The following is a 20,916-nucleotide window of genomic DNA, read 5'->3' as shown; positions in this document are numbered from 1 at the left end:
ATATAAACCTTAAATTATTATAAATCATATGCAATATTCAAAAAACAAAGAGTACTTTGTCCAATAACCAACCAAGAAAACAACCAACCATAACAAAAATTGTCCTAACCAATCAAACATCCAAACCAAACCAAACAATCAAAATAAGGAAAACAGCCAAATTGTTTTTTCAACACATACTTCAAACATGAACTACTTTTCAATCTTTGGAACCAACATGATGGTTTCCACACCATCAATTGTGACATATGCGTCACCAGTCTTTTTAACCTTCGTTGATGATAGAGACGTGGTTTCTTCAACTTCATAAACGTCCGCAAGGTTACGCTTCAGTTCCGCAGACGAAGTCTTTGAACAATCTTTAGATGTGCAATCGGGTGTGAAGCTATCCCCAATAGAATCCACAGCCTCCTGTATGATATATTCAACATTAGAAACTAAAAAAAAAATCTATAACAAATTTGGTATTTTATGAAATTAAGATTTATTACATACCTTTAGAGCAAAAGGATTTTGAGTTGATAAATCGCTAAGTGAAACATTAGCATCCGGCTCGTCCACACCCTTCAATTCATAAAATAATAAATCAGAGACAACAAAAATAAATAATTTTCTAAGATGTCTTTAATTAAAAGGTTGGTATAATTTAACCTGATCAGCTGGAATTCGGCTCTCCAAAGATTCAATAATAGCTGGATCATTCACCAGCTTATGAACAGCATACCCATCAGTGTGGTTGTCAATATTGAAGTGACTAATCTGAATCTTGAAAGCATACTTTTTATCATTCAAAATTTTAAACTGATAGGGCATGATTTTCTCTTACGAAGATGCCTATAATACGTGAATTAAAATTTATTGAAAACATAAATATCATATATCGACATTAATAATATGTACCATATATAACAACTTATAAAGAAACTGATTTAACATAATTTACCTGTTCCACTTTTGACTTCTCAAGCAGCTGAATTGCAGTCATCCCAAACATTTTTCAGGCTTCACGGTCAAATAAAGTCAATGACGCAATGGCTGCAAAATCCTGTACTCTGATCGGAATCCTAAAACTAAATGGACAAAAAGTAGTTCACAAAATAGATTCAATTAACATTGGTAAAAACTGGTAATATAAGCAAAGCGATTATAAATTAACAACAAATACCATTAACTTACACTGGTGTCGCACCGACAACTTCCTTTGGACATTCAGGATTTGAACAAACCAAAACCTGCTTAAACTTGGGTTCCTCAGCACCGTCCTCAGCCTCATCTATGACCAAGGTTGTTTCCACCTTTCGGTTGCATTCTTCACAACCAAGGTAATACCTGTCGTCTTTATCATCAATACCCAAGACGGTACCAACAACTATGACCTCACATGGCTAAAATTAAATGTAGGAAAATAGAGATTGAATGTATAAATTGATAAAAATAGTGTCTTTAATGTATTTATTTAAAACATTTAAAATTGGATACATACCTCTTCAAACAAAGTAACATCACGGAAATTGGAAAACGGATGCTTAACTAAAAAATCGTCTGCAACACTGATACTTCCTGATGAACCAATTGATTTTTGGCCATTAGAGGATGTTTTACATATCTTCTCCACAAACCTGTTTACAATAAAATAAAATATTAAAATTTTAACATCATTAAGTAGTTCTTATTAATTAAAACCATATTTACTTGGTTTTGAATGACCGAATCTCCTCTATGTCCGCATTGATAAACAATCTTGTTATATGGAAAGCATTAGAGAGTGTTGTCTTCCCTGAGAAAAAAAGTTAATATAAATTAATGGAAATTGAAATTTAAAAAATCATATAAGAAATTATGTAAAATAAACCAAGATTATAAACATTAAAATACCTTTATACTTGTTGAAACTACCAAACTGCACAAGAAGAACAACATGGACTTCCTGTTTATGGCTCTGAATGTAGTCAAACATCTCATCATAGTACTCGTCCCATAAGGTGCAGTTTAATTTAATACCCCTACATGAATAGAAATTTAAAAAATCAAAGGATATCATAAAAGAATAAATATATAATACTAAACTTCGAATGAACAAAAATTAGGTAAATCAATAAATAAACTCTTCATCCAACAATTGCAAGTTCATATATTTGCTATCTTTTCCCATCTTTGTTTTCGTCGCCTCTGGTTCAGACCATTCATCTACATATCCAATAAAATCCGTAAAAGACAGAAATTGATCAAACCCAAATATACTCAACACAAAATCCATAATTTTAAAAAAATATGTTCATATTTTCAGAAATGCCGATGTGGTTGTTATATATGATGAAGTACAAACCAACTCGATAGTTGACATCCACTTCACCGGCTTTAATGGACTGGAATGATGCTAAACAGATACCGTGCGCACTTCCATCAAAGTCCTCACACTTTTTAACAGATGTATCAAAGTTTAAGCTAATAGCATGTTGCTTGCCAAAGTGTTTGAAATTAGACTTAATCACAGAAAGTTGAGATTTATAAATATAATAAGACTCATTTTCTTTAAGCAAAATTTCATGTTTTTTCATAAACTTATTCCAAACAGTAGCCTGGATCTTCGTCCCCTAATATAAAAAAACAAAAACCGTTAACATAAATATCAACAAATAAAGTCAAATAAATGTTTAAGATTAAAATGATATTCAAACTCTAACCTGCTCATCCATCAACACCATTTCAATAGCAAGTACTTCGCCTTCTCTCTTTGGATTCACACGCATCCAGAGTCTTAAAACTTTGACCTTTATGGTAAACAACTTTGATCTCCAATCAAGATTGTTTAACATACTCACATTATTTTCATCCATTTCGATGAAATAGAACCAGGATATGATGAAACTGTTTTGAGGATGAAATAAATTGTAATCAGTATGTACATATATATAAGAAATCAGCTAAATTATTTATGTAAAGTTGAAAATTAAAGTTATTAATAAAATAAATAATTACCGTAATTATAAAGAGATATTTATAGAAATGGATATACTTTAGTAGAATTTCTAAAAATTGGAGTAACTTGAAAATAAAAAAAATACTTAGCGTAATTAAATACTATTATTAATAGAAAACTCAAATTTATAAAATAATACATTTGTAAAGTTGAAAAATAAAGTTATTAATAAAAAAATAATCACCGTAATTACAATGAGTTTAAAGTTTTAAAATCCATATTAAGAATTTTGAAATCTGTTTTTTCCTTCCAAAAATACATAAAACAGCATTAAGAATTTTGAAAGTCAAAACCGTTACTAAATTAAAACTTACAAAAGAAATATTTGATTAAAGGATAACGTTTAAAGTTTTTAAACAACTATACAATTGAAAACAGAAACTTCACAATTAAAAAAATTATTTACCAATGACATTTCTTGATTTAAAAAACTGAAATTAACCAAACATAACCCAAAACTATTGTTCACCAGTTTTTACTAATGCTTTAAAAGTACCGGTTACTATACCAAACACACAATTTCAATCCTGGATCACTTAATTTTAAAATGCATAAGTCACCAAGTTGTAGGGAAGTAAATATAAACACCAAAATGTAGCAAAAAACATTATCAATATCAGGAGACACGCATCCTAATTCTACGGATGATAATAGCCACAGATAAATATAGCCAAAAAAAAGTATTAGTGTATCACCAAAATATATCAAGTCATAATGATCATCATAATGACCGAACAAAAAAAAATACTACTAATCATTGTCTAAAAACAACCTACTTGTTCAACATATACTACCAACATCTACCACATACCTTCACCAGCTCAACTGTGAAGCATTCAATTGTAATCCATTTAACAAAATCAGCAGTAAGTTTCTGTAAAAGGAAAAGGCAAACTCGTTAATGGCAATTATAATATTAGTGATATTATAAATGGTTATAATATCTATACTAACCAGCGATTTTTTGTCGTTCTTCCACACACGGGCTGCGAATCCGTACACCATCTCTGCTTCAAACGAAATACAAACTGATTAGTAAAAAAAATAAACAACAAAACTCTGCGTATCAATTTAAATATTCAGTATCAAGAATCAATGTGCTCTCCTAAAACAAAAAACAACCAGTCCATATGAAGAGACTTTTCAAATAACATTCAAGATGTAAACAAAAAAAACATCAACCGCGGTTTAATACTCAACAATAACTAACAACAGAGGACGTGTTCATCAAAAGATGGAACTAAAATCATACAATCAAACCAAAATAAATCTTCTGCATAAAAAAAACAAATAGACAACATAAATTCAATATTTAACAAACATTCACTAACTAACTCATCATTTAACCCTAATATCACCGATTAAAAACCTAACTATAATCATAATAAATCAAGCACTAAAAAAAAATTCAATCAGTAAAGAAAAGTCATAAGAGCATTTTCCACAACCAAATAATAAGAGTATTATCAAAAATCAACTTCGTACTATCAACGTGGATGATAAACCCTAAATAACATCGCCGTCGACTAAAAACCTAACTATCATTAAACTGTTATCGAAAACAGACAAATCGAACTACAAAATAATAGAATCAAACCACAAAATAACGATTACCGTCGAGTTTAGAGTCTTGAAATCCGTTGAATGAAGAACGAAAGATCCGATTGAAGGTTCGACTAAAAACCTAACTATCATTAAAGTGTAAACGAAAACAGACAAATCGAACTACAAAATAATAGAATCAAACAACAAAATACGATTACCGTCGAGTTTAGAGTCTTGAAATCCGTTGAATGATGAATGAAAGATCCGATTGAAGATTATCGCCGATGGTATTGAGAGAGAGAGAGACACAGACGATTTTTGATTATTATGGTTTAATTGGAAAGAGAAAGAGAGAGTAACGAATCGTATGAGAGAAGCTTGCCCAATCTTTCAATTCTACCTATGCCACATGTACTGCCACATGTGCAGCTGAGTTGTCTTAAACCATAGGGTGACAAGTGTCCCTCAATGGTTTTGTTTATTATATATATAGATATAGATTCTAGAATAAGTGTAATATCTAAAGATCATAATTCTTAGAAAACACAATACTTTAACTAGTTTAATACCCGTCCGTTGGACGGGTTTTGTTGATTTATTATATAGTAACAACGTGAATGAATCTATGAACACAAATATTTACTTGTTGCGTTTTACTATTACAACACATTCTGAGTCATTAATTTTGCAATCTAAGTTTGAAATGAATTGATCGGTCCCTAAAGATTCTTGACAAATAAATCTATACCCATGTTGTGATTTGCTTCAGAAGGTTTGCCTTTTAAGTCACAAATTCAAATATTCAAGATAAAGATCAACACGTAAACATGAAACTATTAGCTAATGATCTTAGAAACAGAGGGGCAGACCTAAAAAGGTGTATGCGTGGAACCCTACATCCATGATCTTTTGTGAAATCAAAATTCAAATGACACCCATGAAAATTTTTGACATAACTTAAAAAGAATAATCTAACTTTTTTTATTTTATGTTTTTACAGATATAAAAAATATATATTAACAAAAGTAAAACAATAGCTTATTAATATATTAACAAATATCAACCTTCTAAACCTATTAGTCTATTGGACCATTACTAACCAATCTTTTAAGAATTAAGCCCACCTGCAAGCTCATTACCCAAAATTTATCAACTCATTAACCTTTACTCCAAGCTCCCAGTTCTTTATTTAAAAAAAGTGGGTTTTACTGTCCCGATCCTATGTATTACTAGTGGTATACCCGTCCGGTGGACGGATTTTTTTTAGCGTTGGAATGACATAAGTTTTTCTTATTTACAAAGAAAAAAAATATTTATTTAAAAAGATCTAAAATGTGTGGATATGAACTCATCAAATGAGTTCACATTTATACTTATAATATGCTTAAAAACTTGAAAAAGAAACGTTGGAGTCAACTTCAACATTGAGTCTTTAAACGGGCTGTTGACAATTTCAACATTGAGTATGTAAAAGTAATCATTTTGGCCTCAACCCTTTACCAAAATGGGTCATCCCGTCCATTTTTCCATATACAATAAAGGAGCAGACCCTATTTGATCCACTACTTGAGTGTTGACTTCCTTGAGATCTTTTCTCTGCTTCCCCAAATGAGTCTTTTCCAAATGCATCAACCTGCCTAAATATATTTGGGATTTAGGCGAGGCCAATAGGCTAACACATATTCGTGATTTTAATGAGTGGGTTTGTTGTACAAAGTAAAAAAAAAAAAAATGTAGCCTTAACTGTCTCAAGGTCATGAGGTCCTCACCAAGAGCTCTGCAGTGGATCCCCTACCCAGCTACCATTAACAAAGATTCTTGACTTTGAGATACAACAGATGATATTCCTATAAAAGAATTTGATTAGCTTCAATAAACTTTTTATACATAAAATTAACATTAAAAGGAAAAAATGACCTCAAAAGTTGAAAAATGAAAGAACCTTTAAGATGTGTTTCGCAAGCAATTTTTCTCCTATGGCGGAAATTACGAACTCTGAGAAAACAAAGGCAAAAAATAGAGAGTATTACCTATTTCTCCAAATTTATAATTTTTAAACTACCTCAACCAATTTACATTTATACTAACCATGATGAACGCTTCAAAATCTTGAGCAGAACAGATTAACAAAAAAGTGAAACCGATTAATGATAGAGGCTTCGTTCAAGTCCTACGCGGGTCTAAAGGTTCCTGGACACCATTCGGTTCTGGTAGATCGTTTGCCACTTGAACCATAACACAAAACAAACAACATCTACCTGTTCAGCAACTACCAACCCATCAGCAAGAAGTGATGATGTCAGCCACACCTGCAAGCATATTTGGAATGCAGCCATAGGTGTTGCACCCAATATGACATGACGCTAAAAAAACTGCACACCGGACAAATAGCCAAAAAAAATCCTAACTAAGCCAATAAGAGTAAATCAAAGTCATTAAACCCCCCCCATCACTCGAGCATTGGCAGGAACCCGTGATGCCATATTCTTATTAACACCCATTCCCTGGTTTCCCTTGATATCCATCACCACCACGACCACCACACCTGTTGCCCCCAAAATCACGTTTGCACACTCTACCGCCGGTGAAGTTTCCACGACCCCTCATTCCTTCATTTCTGAATCCACCGCCCCTTCAAATAGGAAATCTCCCACGCGCTACTGTTTCAAGAAAATTATACCTATATGCTTTAATAATATGTTCTCAATGCTTTTATCTACTATGATCCAAGTTACTCAATATTTCAACCCATTAACCAATCCATTTGCCACATGTAATCTAATTGCATATGTGTTTGTCGAGCGTGTTTCCTCAACAACAGCATTGCATCCATTGATCGCGACTGGCGACGCCTAAAACATCATAAGACACATGTCACAAGAATAACAATAAGTTTGGAGATGAATGAAATATTCAATAGACAATTTTTTAGCATTTTCTATCTATTGTAACATATAAACAAAAACCGGTGCACACCTGAATCGCCTTTTGAACTGCATCAGGCACCTCAAATTCAACAAAGCGAAAACAAAATCCCTGCAAAGTTACAAAAAAAAAAAAAAAAAACGGTTCAAACGCTTAGAAAAAAATAAAATGGATATGTACCATGTTGTTTCGAACTTGAATGCCATTTGGCGTAATAGGACCAAATTTCTTGAACTCTTTCTCCAAGAAAGCAGGTGTAGCATTCATTGGGAGACCCTTGATGTAAACAGAATAACCATCAACTACCGAATACATGCACTTAGCATTTAAAAAAAGAGCCCTGCAAGTTTAGTCATAAAACTATCATAATTCCAAAAGATAATCTATTAAAGAAGTTCGCATCTTGAATCATAACAATTTATAAAACATATAAAGGGAAGGTTCCGATAACTATAACCCTAGGTTTCCAAGAAAACACATGCAAACTAATCTCACATTAATTTAGAACAATTACCGTAAACAGTAGACGTAATTCTAATACTCGTAATGAACCCGGATTCAGAACCATGAAAGCAACTCTGTGGATAAATCTAAGTGGATTTTTCTACAAAAAATGACCACTAAACTGTATCTGTTAAATCAATCAATTTTTAATTATGTTATAAAAAATTAACCTCAAAATCCAAATACGAGATTCAAACACAAAAAGAAACAGCAGATAGAATAGCATACTTACACCTTTCAATCAAAATAACACAACACATCCAACATAACTTCAAAAGTTTAAACAAATGAATTAACTTTGGCTGATTTCAAAGTGCTTCTCAAAATTTACTACTTAAAACATGAGTCCTTGTAGCCTTAGCCCGTTCTGTGTGCTGTATTCATAAGTGACAGAAACAAAAAGAAACATATTATCCCCCATTTTAGTTTAAACATGATCAATACCGATGAACTAAGGATTGAAAGGTACAAACTTTCATATGGTATAGTGTGGGATATACCTTTCGATTGGGAAGCTCGTGAAAGGGCCATCAAAGGGCATCTTACCAGTTACCACAAAGATTATTATTAGAAACATCACTACAGCAATCAAAATTTTCAGATTCACCATCTTTATATGAATACTTAATGCTTACAAAACACCTCCCAATGTTGTCACATGTTCTTTTCGTGCCTAAGGATTCTTCTTCATCATCCTAACCAAAAAATCAACTACAGTTAGTACATTGAACAACAAAATTAACGCTGAAAAAAAAAACAGTTATAAATTTAAACTTTCAACATACTTGACATCTATGAATGTTTATTGAGCAAATTAATAGAATAGACCAGGGCATAATTAGGGCAAATTGATTTAGGGCAGAAACTATTTATGATAGAAAAATTACCTTCAACACTTCCATCAAGTAATTAACACAATGGATTTAAGAAGATATTATCGAAGGATTCAATAAGAAGAAACTAATCAGATTTCAGAAGTCTGAAGTCTGTTCGAGGGAATCAATCAAGTGAGCAATAAATAGGATTATAGACACATTACCTTCAAAACTTCAAATCAATATTTACCCATAAATCAAACGATTGAAGGTACGGCGTTTTTGATTCAAGGGTTTACATTATATAAGGCTGCTCGGCAACTGGTTTCTACCCATCGGCAACTGCTTTCTACCCACGTCCCAATTTTATAGCAACCGTGCCTAGTGGAGAAAATGGGCCGCAAACCATGGGAGAGTACACAACTGCCCGGAACTGCCACCACAACAGTTATTTTTAGGAGTTTAAGTGGCTGAGACTTAATCTCAGCCAAATCCAATGGTGAAGATTGAGTTAAGGGTTGGTTAGACTTAATGGGTTCCATATATATATATATATATATATATATATATATAATTAATACAACACTCAATAAAAATACATTTATTTTGACTAGGAATGTTACGGTTATATATGTTTTAGTTTCAAGTGGAAAATTTTTAAAAAGTTTGAATTTTGCATTAGACCTCATTTGTCATTGGGTGATCACCTGATGTATTATTCCTTCTATTGGGCCTCCGATGAACCGCGGGATCTATTGCTTTTTTAATCGTTTTAAAATCTCTTGAACCATCTTGAGCCACCATAGCGTCCGGCTTTTTTATCGCCAAATCAGCCAGCTTGTATTCATCGTTAAATTTAACATCAACGATTCATTAATATAACTAACTGGAATAGCAACACTAATAGCTAACGAGTTGACTATTAGTTAGGTCAAAATGGTAATAACTTACGGGTAGTATGTTGTTGGTCATGTTAATCAACTTGAAACCTTTGTAACAAACGGTTATGTAGGTTAAACTACAATTGAGCCATGTCCGGACGCCAAATGAGGTGGGTTGGACTTTGGAGGTCATGTTCATGGTTTACGACCTTGTTAAGTGTGAACACGATTAGGTCAAAGTAGTCAACACATATAGCTTACAAGTACAAGTGTATGCCACAACGTCCCACTCGTTATGTCATTTTCCACTATTCATCCATATTTTACATATCTCATTACTCCTACATAATAAAAAAAACATACACGTATTAGATTCAGCCAGTTACAACTCACTTTATCTGGCTTGTTCAAGGACTAGTGTGTCAGTTATGAATTACCTTTGTATCAGGCTTGAATCCAAAGCCTCTAGATCATCGTAAATTTTGGTACCGCTAGAACAAAGACCTAATAATCACATAAAGTTCATTGTTTTCATCATTTTAGACTTGATTTTCCTTATTTTCTTATTTTTATGGTATTTCCTTGTTGAATATGAGAATTATAACATCACAATCTAAATTTGCATGTGTTAAGTATAAGGGACATAGTTATAGATCATACAAGTAAAGGTTGGTAATTTTATAAGAAATAAATAAATCAGAGATTTATTATAATTAACCAGAAATTCTGAGTAAACTCTTATAGTCTTGTTACATGAATGAAAGAAATTTGTAACAAGGAAAACAATTACAAATCAACATATATCGCCGTGGAGGAAAAATCCAGTCCACATCTTTTTTTCTTTAATAATGAACATACGGAGTCGCACACTTACTTGAGCAGTGCGGGAGACTGGGGAATGGGTCGAATTCTTTTATGGTAAAAAATTCATTTATTTCTATTAATATATACCAAAAGAAAAGAAAGAGTCAAAAGAAACACACAAATTATCCAACCAAAAGTTCACTTAGAACTTAAAGTCCACCATGGAATGGCACACTGGTGTTTGGCAACCACGACTGGCCCGCGATGAAGTTCGCAACGGTAAACCGAGAAGCCTCGTTCGAGTTCCACGCCACTTGACACTCCGGCTAGTCGAAGAACCGGGTCCAGTGTTCCTATATTCTCCATAATACAAAGTATTAAGATTAAGAGCAAAGTTCGCATCCCATTCTAACCATCCAGCCGGGTCCACCAAACTATCCATATAATTTTTCGAAAAAACCGTTAAAGAATATTGCTTCCAGGGCCAGCCCAAGAAGGTTTTAAATGAGCCCAATACCGGTTTTAAGTCGGATGCAGCCATGATCCGAGAATTCTGAATAGAGATCCCAGTGTTTTGGTTCGAGTCGGTTCGGCCTTGGGCCGTGATGGTGATCTTTTGGGAAGTCATGGGCCGTCTTCCGTAGATCATGCAGTTTTGGAAAACTACGGCCGCGTTGCCGAAGATGAAATCGACGGTCCCGTAAATGTAGCATTCTTTGTAGAATTGTCGTTGTGAGTGGACGTAGAGGGTGTCTTGGTATCCTTCAAAACCGCAAATCGGACCCGGACTGTAGAGCTACGTGATGGAGAGGGTGAAACCCGAGCATTCGAGTGTCTAAATATAATGATTTATGTGTATTTGATGTGTTTATTTGCTTGGAATGAAGTGACTATGAGAATTTGGTGTTTTGCAGGTAAAGTACGTAAATCGGTGCATTTACGAGGGTTAAAGATGAAAGTATAAGCACTGGATGGGATATCGCAGCTCAAAGACGGATGTTTAAGCTTGTACGGGTAATATAAAGGCTCTCGGGTGGAAGAGGTGTGGAACAATGAAGTTCGGGGACTAATTCGGTCACTTATGAAAGTTGTGTGAAGCTTATATATTCAAGAATCAATGAAATCATAAGTTCAGGGGCCATTCGGTATTAAGTTGAAAGTTATTTGGTGTTTGTATATGAAGGAGATTAGGAGAAATAAAGTACAGGGATTGATGTGTTATTTGATGGAAGTTGGTGTGAATAGGAGATGTTTAAAAGGGAATTCGATCGTAGCTTATGGTTTTTAGATTGTAGCTTACGAGTTGTCGGTGTTTCATGATTGTGGGAACAGAAATTGTAAATCGTAGCCTACGAGTTGCGCTTCGTATATTACGAGTGGAGATGTAATGGAAATAAAAGAAACATAAGTTTTAACTCGTAAGTTACGAGGTACTTGCGTAGCCTACGACCCAGGTGTGTCAAGACCTAAAGTCTAAGAGGATTTTTTTTGGATGGCACATGCAAGGGGCGGCTGGCTCGAGCACGTGGACGCATGTGAGGGTTTTGGTTTTTATGTTTTCATATAATTAAAATCATCATCGCAGCCATAGGGTTTTGGGGTGGAAGGATTTAATATATTTCTTGAACATCGAATAGAACATCATCATCACATTATCCAACATCATTAGTGGCGGCAAGGAACAACTAGGTTGGGGAGTCAACAACATATCATCATATTCGACGGCAGGCAAAGAGAAAAAAAAAGTCAACAACATTAAAAGGAATTCATCATCACAAGCATATTGGTTGGATTCATTGTTATTATTTTATTTCAAAAAGAAGGGATGGATATTGAGATGGGATCAACCGGGTATCAAGCTAGTGAAGATCATTCAACCGAGATGAGCGGCTAAACTTTTTGTGGTTTCCTCCGGATGGAGGGTTTTTGTAAGTTAATGAATATTATGTGTTTGATACAATCGTTTTAACCTGGTGATCTAAGCATTCGATGCTTTTCACCATTGATTTGATTATTTGATTGTAAACAATTGCGTTTATTTAAACCTTAATTTCTAAGCATTCAGTTCCCGAGAGTTCTAGTAATTGGGATATATTTGACATGGGGTTAGGGTTTGTAAATTGTAATTGATAATCATTCGATAACCTCCCGTTATGTATTGACCGGAGTACTTAGTCGTTGGTTATCACAATTAGTTAATTAAAAATTAACACCTATGTCTATGTAGGTTACGATTAAACACATAATTGAAGTTAACTGAAAAACCTGAAATCTGGAGGAACCATCTTTCTTCTCATTGATTTAAAACACAATTTTTATTCGTTAATTTAGCTATTTCTTAAAATCAAACAAACCGATTTTCTCAATTCAGTAACAGTTAATCAATACTTAGCATAAAAACGCTTTCCACAGTCCTCCCTTGGTTCGATACCCTGCTTATTCTATACTAATAGTTTAAATAGGTTTTTGCATGTCCATTACGACAGACATCAAAATGGCGCCGTTGCCGGGGAGGCGTGTGCAAAGTGCTTAGTGTTAAGTTCTAGTTTAGTTAAATATCCAAAAATCCAAAAATAGTGTCTTTTTAGTTTATTCTGTTTTGTTCAGATTTACGCGAGGTTTTCTTGTTTTTGTTTGTGCAGGTGATCTAGTAAGTGTATGCATCATACTCGAAATTCCGGGAAGTCATCACCATTAGTGTTCGACCCAGAGATCGAGAGAACAGTAAAGTATACAAAACGAGTACTACATCGTGAGAACAAGATTCTACAATCACCTATACCAACATCTAAAGCAATGGAGAACTTAGCAACACCGGAGAAACAACCCGCAACTTCACAACCACAACAATTCTCGCCAACACCTACCCAACCTTCACCAAACACTACCATACCACCACCACCACAATCTACACAACCTACTTCTACATCTCCAGTACCATCTTTCTCAACCTTTTTCCCAAACTTTGATAACAATCAACCAACTTCCACCCAAACAACATCTCTTCAACACCCAACTACAACCCAGACTGTCAATTTACAGCAGTCGTCTCCTTACGTTAGAATCATTCCTGATGACACTCCATCACCGATTCAAACTCAAGCACCTAATGCAACATCAATTCAGCAAGCCACTCGACCGGTTATTTCACAGCAAAGTCAGCCAATGCCAAATCTTTATAGATCAACCATCTATGATCAAGGAAATAACTCAGGTGATTTTGATGATGGCTATGAGGAATATGACAACTACATGGGTCCAAACGAGAGACAAGTGGTTAACACGGGTAACTACGAGAGGCAAACAGTCGGATTGGGTGCGGCCGAGAGAGTCAATCAAGGGAACGTAGGGTATCAACAATATGTGCAACCAACGCCTATACAACAGATGCCACAACAATATCATCAACCTGACCCACTCAATCAGCAGCCTGCTCCGAGAAGGCCGGTAGTGGACATTCCGTTACCACCGCCGGCACCTCAGATGCAGGGTCAGGCAAGACCGCTGCCACGAAACCTACATCGACCGGTGATTTTACCAGAAGGAATTCCACGACGACATAATCAAGGTCCAGTTCGGGGCATAGAGAGCCACTTCAGGCCTGCTATAGTTAACAACCCATCACCGGTTGTGATCCCGCAATTACAAGGAGGGCGGTCATTCGAAGTTCGAACACAATCGATATCCAGTCTGCCTAAGTTTCATGGTCACGAACATGAAGAACCATATCTACACATTGCTGCATATGATGCACGTTGCAACACAATTAGTAGCCAAGGTTTCTCAGTTGATGATGTGAAATTGGTACTTTTCCAATTCACACTTGAAGACAAAGCACAGCAATGGTTTCATTCGCTACCGTCAGCTTCGATCTTCACATGGGATGAAATGCAACAACAATTTTTAGATGAGTTCTATACTCATTTGCGTACTAACAATGCAAGGAAGGATATTCGAGGGTTTCGACAACAGCCCGGTGAGTTATTTCACGAAGCGTTCAATCGTTTCAAAATGATGCTCAAGAACTGTCCACATCATGAGATATATTTGTGGGAGCTTATTAATACATTCCATGAAGGTCTAACAGATGAAGATGCCAGGGATGTAAATTCAATATCCAATGGTACTTTTGGAATGAATTACGAAGAAGATGATTGGGAATATCTAGAAAGAACCGCAAGGGCGTCAAAACGCAAGGCTCAATCTTCTAGAAGTGCACGACAGTCAACAGTGAGAGCAGTAGAGAATCCACCAGATTTTAGTGGACAATACCCGTTGTGCGGTCATTGTGGGGATATAGGGCACATCGCTGATCAGTGCCCTAATATAATTAGTAAGCAGGATGATGTGAATATGCTGCAAAGTAGTGGGAACAGGTATCCGGGTTCCCAAGGCAACAATCAGTATTACCAGCCCCGAAATCAAAATAACTATCAGAGGGAAAATAACGTCGGTTATCAAAGGAACTACCAGCAAGGTAATGGTCAGGTGAATAATGATATGATGGAGATGTTGAAAGCAATTCAACTTGATTTACAAAATCAAAGGCTTGAATTGAAAAATCTTGCTCAAAAGGATGAGATGCGAGATAAAGCCGTTCAGTCATTAACCACACAAATGGCCCAACTTGCAACCGATGTGAAGGAGTTGAAACAGCAAAACGGGAAGCTTCCCAGTGACACTCAAACGAACCCCAAGCACGGGAAGAATATACCAGTCAGCGGGGTAAGTTTCGTTCCTAAAAACAGTTTGAATGATAAATTTTTAACTTCTTCTGTTTCCCATGTGATTGCATGTTTAAGTGGCGCAAATGAGGATGGAGATGGGTGTGACTCAGGAGAGCCGGTCGTCCCGATTCGAGTGGGAAAGTTCAAAATCCACAAGGCATTGTTGGATTATGGAGCTGGGATGAGTGTTCTTCCTGGTAGCCTTTATGACCAGTACGACTTTGGTCCGTTACACGCAATTGATCAAATGGCCATGTTTGCGGATGCGAGTTTAAAGCAACCTCGAGGGGTTGTAAAGGATGTGGTAATTCAGCTCGGCGAGTTCTACTACTCGGTCGATTTTATGGTGGTTGATTATGCAACCGCACCGACCTACGCACAACCGAAGGTAATTTTAGGTCGCCCGTTTCTGTATACAGCAAATGCACAAATCGACTGCAGGAATGGGATGGTAATTTTAAGTTACAAGAATCGTAAGCTGTATTTCAATGTATTTTTAAAATCTATTGCTTATGATCTTCTGAATGATGTGAGTCCCACAGGTGCTACTAATGAGATTGGTTCGGGTGGAGGTAATTTTTGCAGGTCTGAGTTAACGAATGATGGAAGGCAGTTGAACAAGACAGCTGTGAGAGGAAGAGCAATTGCGGGAAAACCACCCGACAGTGGGAGTGAGTGGGGCAACAAGGCTGAGGTTGAACTCAACTGGCGTGGAGCTACGAACCTTCCACAAGATTGGACGATGATGTATGGAGAGAAATGGGGAGGCAAGCGTTCAGATGAACCACCCTGAGTACATCAGGTACGGTCTGGCTGAAGACCTAAAACTTAGCGCTCTCGGGAGGCAGCCCGAGGATGTAGAGTATTGTATTGTATTTCGTTTTGGTTCGTTTGGTGTGTTGTGTTTTGACAGGTTTCTACGCATTTATCTTCACGGAGGCAATGATTCAAGTGTGGGGATGTTTTGCAACATCCCCGATGAGACATCATAAAATCCTATATTGAATGCATATTTTCCGGTTTTGATCGCAGCAGTTACACCGCTACAGACACTCACTTGTTTCTGATCAGGTGCATGTGTTTCGCTATCCTGTTTCGTTTTGTTTTTGTTTTTGTTTTTGGTGGTGTTAAAACTTTAGTGTGTTATGGGAGTGTGTTTAGTTATTTGTTTTAAGAGTTAGCCGTTTGGTTTGTTTGGTTTGTTTTCCCGGGCTTATATTTTAAAAGCACCATACATTGGGGACAATGTATCCCAAGTGTGGGGATGGGGGAGCCCGGGAAGGGATTGTGAATAAAGCTTGAAGAGATTGAGATGTGGTTGAAATCGATGAAAATTGGTAAAAATTGAAAATTTTTAAAATTTTAAAATTTTTCATCGCCTTGAACAAGCTAATTGGATACGAAAACCTGAAGTTTCAATCACTAATAGGCTTCTTACCGGTAGTAGACTAGATTAGTCCCTTGTCATGGTTGTCCCTTTAAGTTTCATGAGAGTAGGTTTGACAAGTGTTCTATAGGAAATGAGTTGAAAAGAGATGTCTATCTAGGGGTAACATGTTTTAATTGCATATGCTACATGTCGTCAACCTTTTTACCTTTTCTTGGTGAGATCTTGAGCCTGTAGACGGATAGGATACATTATATGATGAATTCGTTTGTTGAGTGCAGGCTACGTGTTATTCTGTGTTAGAACTTGTATGATTCGATGCATGCTGAGACTGTGGATTTGACATGTGCACATAGATGATAAAGGCATTAGGATTTCCCGTTACACCAAATTTCTCTTAGTAGCCCTGTTGAGCCTAATTACCTTTCGTTTGTTCACCCACTGTTTATTGTGAAAACCCAACCGTGATAATATTGCTATGAAAAAAAAAAGAAAAAGAAAAAAAATGAAGAAAAAGGAAAATAGAAAAATATGTGGAAAATGAAAAAGAAAAAAAACAAAAATAGAAATATTGTGAATGTCGTTTATGTTCTTGGGTAGAAACCAACCCAATAGTATAAGCTGTGTTTGAATAAAGTATCACGGTTTGGTTGTTGTTTGTGAGCCAATTAGAAAAGAAAAAGAACCTAAAAATTTTCCTACCTTTACCCTAAGCCCAAAACCCGAAAGTCCTTTTGATATGTGTCATGTTAGATGATACAATGGAGGTGTGATTGTCATACAAGCTTATGATTGCAGGATTTCATGTTTGCTTATTGAGTGTTTATATACTAGCACATTACACGCTAGTCCAGATATTAGCCCGAGAGGAGAGTACATTGTGAGGGGTGTGTAGCATGTGTTTAATTTTAAACATGTTAGTTTTAGATAGACAAGTCTTAAGTTTTTGAAATTGCATTAGCTGCTTGTCAAGCTGTCAATCTCGATTGTGTCAGTCTATGGGATGGGTATGACTTTGGACTGAATAGGTTGAATCGGTTAAGAGGTTTAGAGGTGTTGTTGCTATGGTGAGTAGTTCTAGTTGGTTTGCTTGGGGACAAGCAAAGGTAAGTGTGGGAATGTGATGGAGAGGGTGAAACCCGAGCATTCGAGTGTCTAAATATAATGATTTATGTGTATTTGATGTGTTTATTTGCTTGGAATGAAGTGACTATGAGAATTTGGTGTTTTGCAGGTAAAGTACGTAAATCGGTGCATTTACGAGGGTTAAAGATGAAAGTATAAGCACTGGATGGGATATCGCAGCTCAAAGACGGATGTTTAAGCTTGTACGGGTAATATAAAGGCTCTCGGGTGGAAGAAGTGTGGAACAATGAAGTTCGGGGACTAATTCGGTCACTTATGAAAGTTGTGTGAAGCTTATATATTCAAGAATCAATGAAATCATAAGTTCAGGGGCCATTCGGTATTAAGTTGAAAGTTATTTGGTGTTTGTATATGAAGGAGATTAGGAGAAATAAAGTACAGGGATTGATGTGTTATTTGATGGAAGTTGGTGTGAATAGGAGATGTTTAAAAGGGAATTCGATCGTAGCTTATGGTTTTTAGATTGTAGCTTACGAGTTGTCGGTGTTTCATGATTGTGGGAACAGAAATTGTAAATCGTAGCCTACGAGTTGCGCTTCGTATATTACGAGTGGAGATGTAATGGAAATAAAAGAAACAGAAGTTTTAACTCGTAAGTTACGAGGTACTTGCGTAGCCTACGACCCAGGTGTGTCAAGACCTAAAGTCTAAGAGGATTTTTTTTGGATGGCACATGCAAGGGGCGGCTGGCTCGAGCACGTGGACGCATGTGAGGGTTTTGGTTTTTACGTTTTCATATAATTAAAATCATCATTGCAGCCATAGGGTTTTGGGGTGGAAGGATTTAATATATTTCTTGAACATCGAATAGAACATCATCATCACATTATCCAACATCATTAGTGGCGGCAAGGAACAACTAGGTTGGGGAGTCAACAACATATCATCATATTCGACGGCAGGCAAAGAGAAAAAAAAAAGTCAACAACATTAAAAGGAATTCATCATCACAAGCATATTGGTTGGATTCATTGTTATTATTTTATTTCAAAAAGAAGGGATGGATATTGAGATGGGATCAACCGGGTATCAAGCTAGTGAAGATCATTCAACCGAGATGAGCGGCTAAACTTTTTGTGGTTTCCTCCGGATGGAGGGTTGTTGTAAGTTAATGAATATTATGTGTTTGATACAATCGTTTTAACCTGGTGATCTAAGCATTCGATGCTTTTCACCATTGATTTGATTATTTGATTGTAAACAATTGCGTTTATTTAAACCTTAATTTCTAAGCATTCAGTTCCCGAGAGTTCTAGTAATTGGGATATATTTGACATGGGGTTAGGGTTTGTAAATTGTAATTGATAATCATTCGATAACCTCCCGTTATGTATTGACCGGAGTACTTAGTCGTTGGTTATCACAATTAGTTAATCAAAAATTAACACCTATGTCTATGTAGGTTACGATTAAATACATAATTGAAGTTAACTGAAAAACCTGAAATCTGGAGGAACTATCTTTCTTCTCATTGATTTAAAACACAATTTTTATTCGTTAATTTAGCTATTTCTTAAAATCAAACAAACCGATTTTCTCAATTCAGTAACAGTTAATCAATACTTAGCATAAAAACGCTTTCCACAGTCCTCCCTTGGTTCGATACCCTGCTTATTCTATACTAATAGTTTAAATAGGTTTTTGCATGTCCATTACGACAGACATCACTACGGCTTGGTGGTTTTGTGGGCCCGCGGTGTTGCGGAAGGTTATGCCACGAGAAATGAATCCGGACCCGGTTACAACTGTTGTTAGATGGAAACAAAACGTGTTAAAACACTTTCAACTTATTAAAAGTCACACATATTGTCTTTTAAAAATATAGAGAACGGTTACTTACTAATGGTGGCGGAATCAAACGTCGTGGAGCCGCCTCCAACACTCCGGCTACAAGTGATGATGGTGTACTTCATCCCATCACCAACAAGCATTATATTCTTCATTTTATTCCCAATCTCAATATTATCCCTATAAACCCCCTCTTTATATAAATAACAAACCTCCCACTCCCACTTCTCTTCGCGGCCTTAATGTGACAACTGTGTTCTGAAATCGTTGTACAATGTAAAACAATGTTGATTATAAATAAAACAATGTGATTTAGTGTTATTATATGTGTTTTGGTGTTGTTACGTGTGTATTTGTGTTTGGTGATTTTTCAATTTAATTAGATTCCAATTTCAAGCTTTAAATCGCTTTCTGGAAGGTTATACGCGCACTGATGCGTAAATATAACCAGTTTAATGCAACAAACACTCCGGAATAGTGAAATAGGCTTAACATACCTTAAATAACCTCCACATAACTTAGAAATAAGTTTTGGATGGTTTGGTGTGTTGAAATCAAGTTTGTTCGATCGCAGGGACTATTTGTGTCAAACTGCGAAACTATACCGATTTGTATAGTAACGAACATTCTGGAACTTGATCATAAGTTAAACATACCCTATATAACCTTTACATAGCTTAGAAATAGGCTTTGAGGGGTTCGGTATGCTAAAATAAACTTTATTGATCAATAGGACTAAAAGCGTCAAAAAGTGCACAACTTTATTTTACGTTCTGAATATATCCGGACATCCAAAATTTCATGTAATCATTAAAATATTATGTTTTAGTGTTTGGCATGATAAAAATCCATTCGTCGCTTGATTTGGATCGTTTTTGCGTTCGTTACGACTTCCGTCGTAATTAAGCGAATAACGCGACCGTACGACCAAACGAACCGACATCCGAGATATTTTTGAGCATGTTTTGAGTTCCCTATTCTTTAACTTTATTTTAGAGCCTTGAAATGGGGTTAACGGGGCTTAAAAGTGCAAAAAATCAAGTTTTACAAGTGCAGGGACCATTTTTGAAATTTCTGACCAGATTCAATGAACCTAATCCATTTTGAAGTGTTGATGGTTTTAACCCATGGTTTTGCAAAACCATGGGCTGGTATTCAATGAACCTAGTCCATTATGACTCATATTAGGGGCTCCCATGGTTTTAGAAAACCATGGGCACACATGTAAGGTCCAGATCAAAGCTCAGTTTTCGATGAACGATCTTAACGGTTCTTGAATTCCTATAAATACCCACCCTCACTTCCTCCCAAAGCACACTTGAATCTGATTTTAGCTCTCTAAGTTGAAGTTTATGCTTCATACCTGAGAGTAAATCGGATCAAGAGCTTGCGGGGACCTTTTGTAAGTATTCTT

The 20,916-nt window shown here is 35.9% G+C and overlaps 1 protein-coding gene, 1 long non-coding RNA gene and 1 pseudogene across 10 annotated transcripts; all 3 read right to left on the bottom strand.

The window, feature by feature from the left end:
• Window positions 1-89: 89 nt before the first annotated feature.
• On the bottom strand, window positions 90-831 carry LOC118480511. The gene is made up of 3 exons (XM_035975431.1): window positions 652-831; window positions 496-564; window positions 90-411 (listed from the first exon to the last, which is right to left on the bottom strand). Exons 1-3 carry the CDS (start codon window positions 811-813, stop codon window positions 193-195), a joined length of 450 nt encoding a protein of 149 aa, XP_035831324.1. The 5' UTR covers window positions 814-831; the 3' UTR covers window positions 90-192.
• An 870-nt stretch (window positions 832-1,701) lies between these two features.
• On the bottom strand, window positions 1,702-9,257 carry LOC110869210. 9 transcript variants are annotated; one of them, XR_004863018.1, is made up of 12 exons: window positions 8,994-9,257; window positions 7,631-8,649; window positions 7,502-7,561; window positions 6,614-7,377; window positions 6,468-6,520; window positions 6,270-6,372; window positions 4,595-6,162; window positions 3,935-3,987; window positions 3,792-3,854; window positions 2,685-2,868; window positions 1,876-2,594; window positions 1,702-1,777 (listed from the first exon to the last, which is right to left on the bottom strand). It is a non-coding gene; the product is annotated as an uncharacterized LOC110869210 (long non-coding RNA). The 9 variants fall into 9 exon arrangements; XR_004863017.1 differs by having other exon boundaries at window positions 7,502-8,328; window positions 8,455-8,649; XR_004863020.1 differs by having other exon boundaries at window positions 7,502-7,790; window positions 8,455-8,649; window positions 8,842-9,256.
• Window positions 9,258-10,663: 1,406 nt separating this feature from the next.
• LOC110869209 lies at window positions 10,664-19,672 on the bottom strand (annotated as a pseudogene).
• Between the last annotated feature and the right edge of the window lie 1,244 nt (window positions 19,673-20,916).

This window comes from Helianthus annuus, chromosome 7 (genome assembly GCF_002127325.2).
Source record: "Helianthus annuus cultivar XRQ/B chromosome 7, HanXRQr2.0-SUNRISE, whole genome shotgun sequence".
In the NCBI taxonomy this organism is placed as follows: Eukaryota; Viridiplantae; Streptophyta; class Magnoliopsida; order Asterales; family Asteraceae; genus Helianthus; species Helianthus annuus.
The sequence above is the reverse complement of the archived record's forward strand: the minus strand, read 5'-3'. Positions and strand labels throughout refer to the sequence as shown.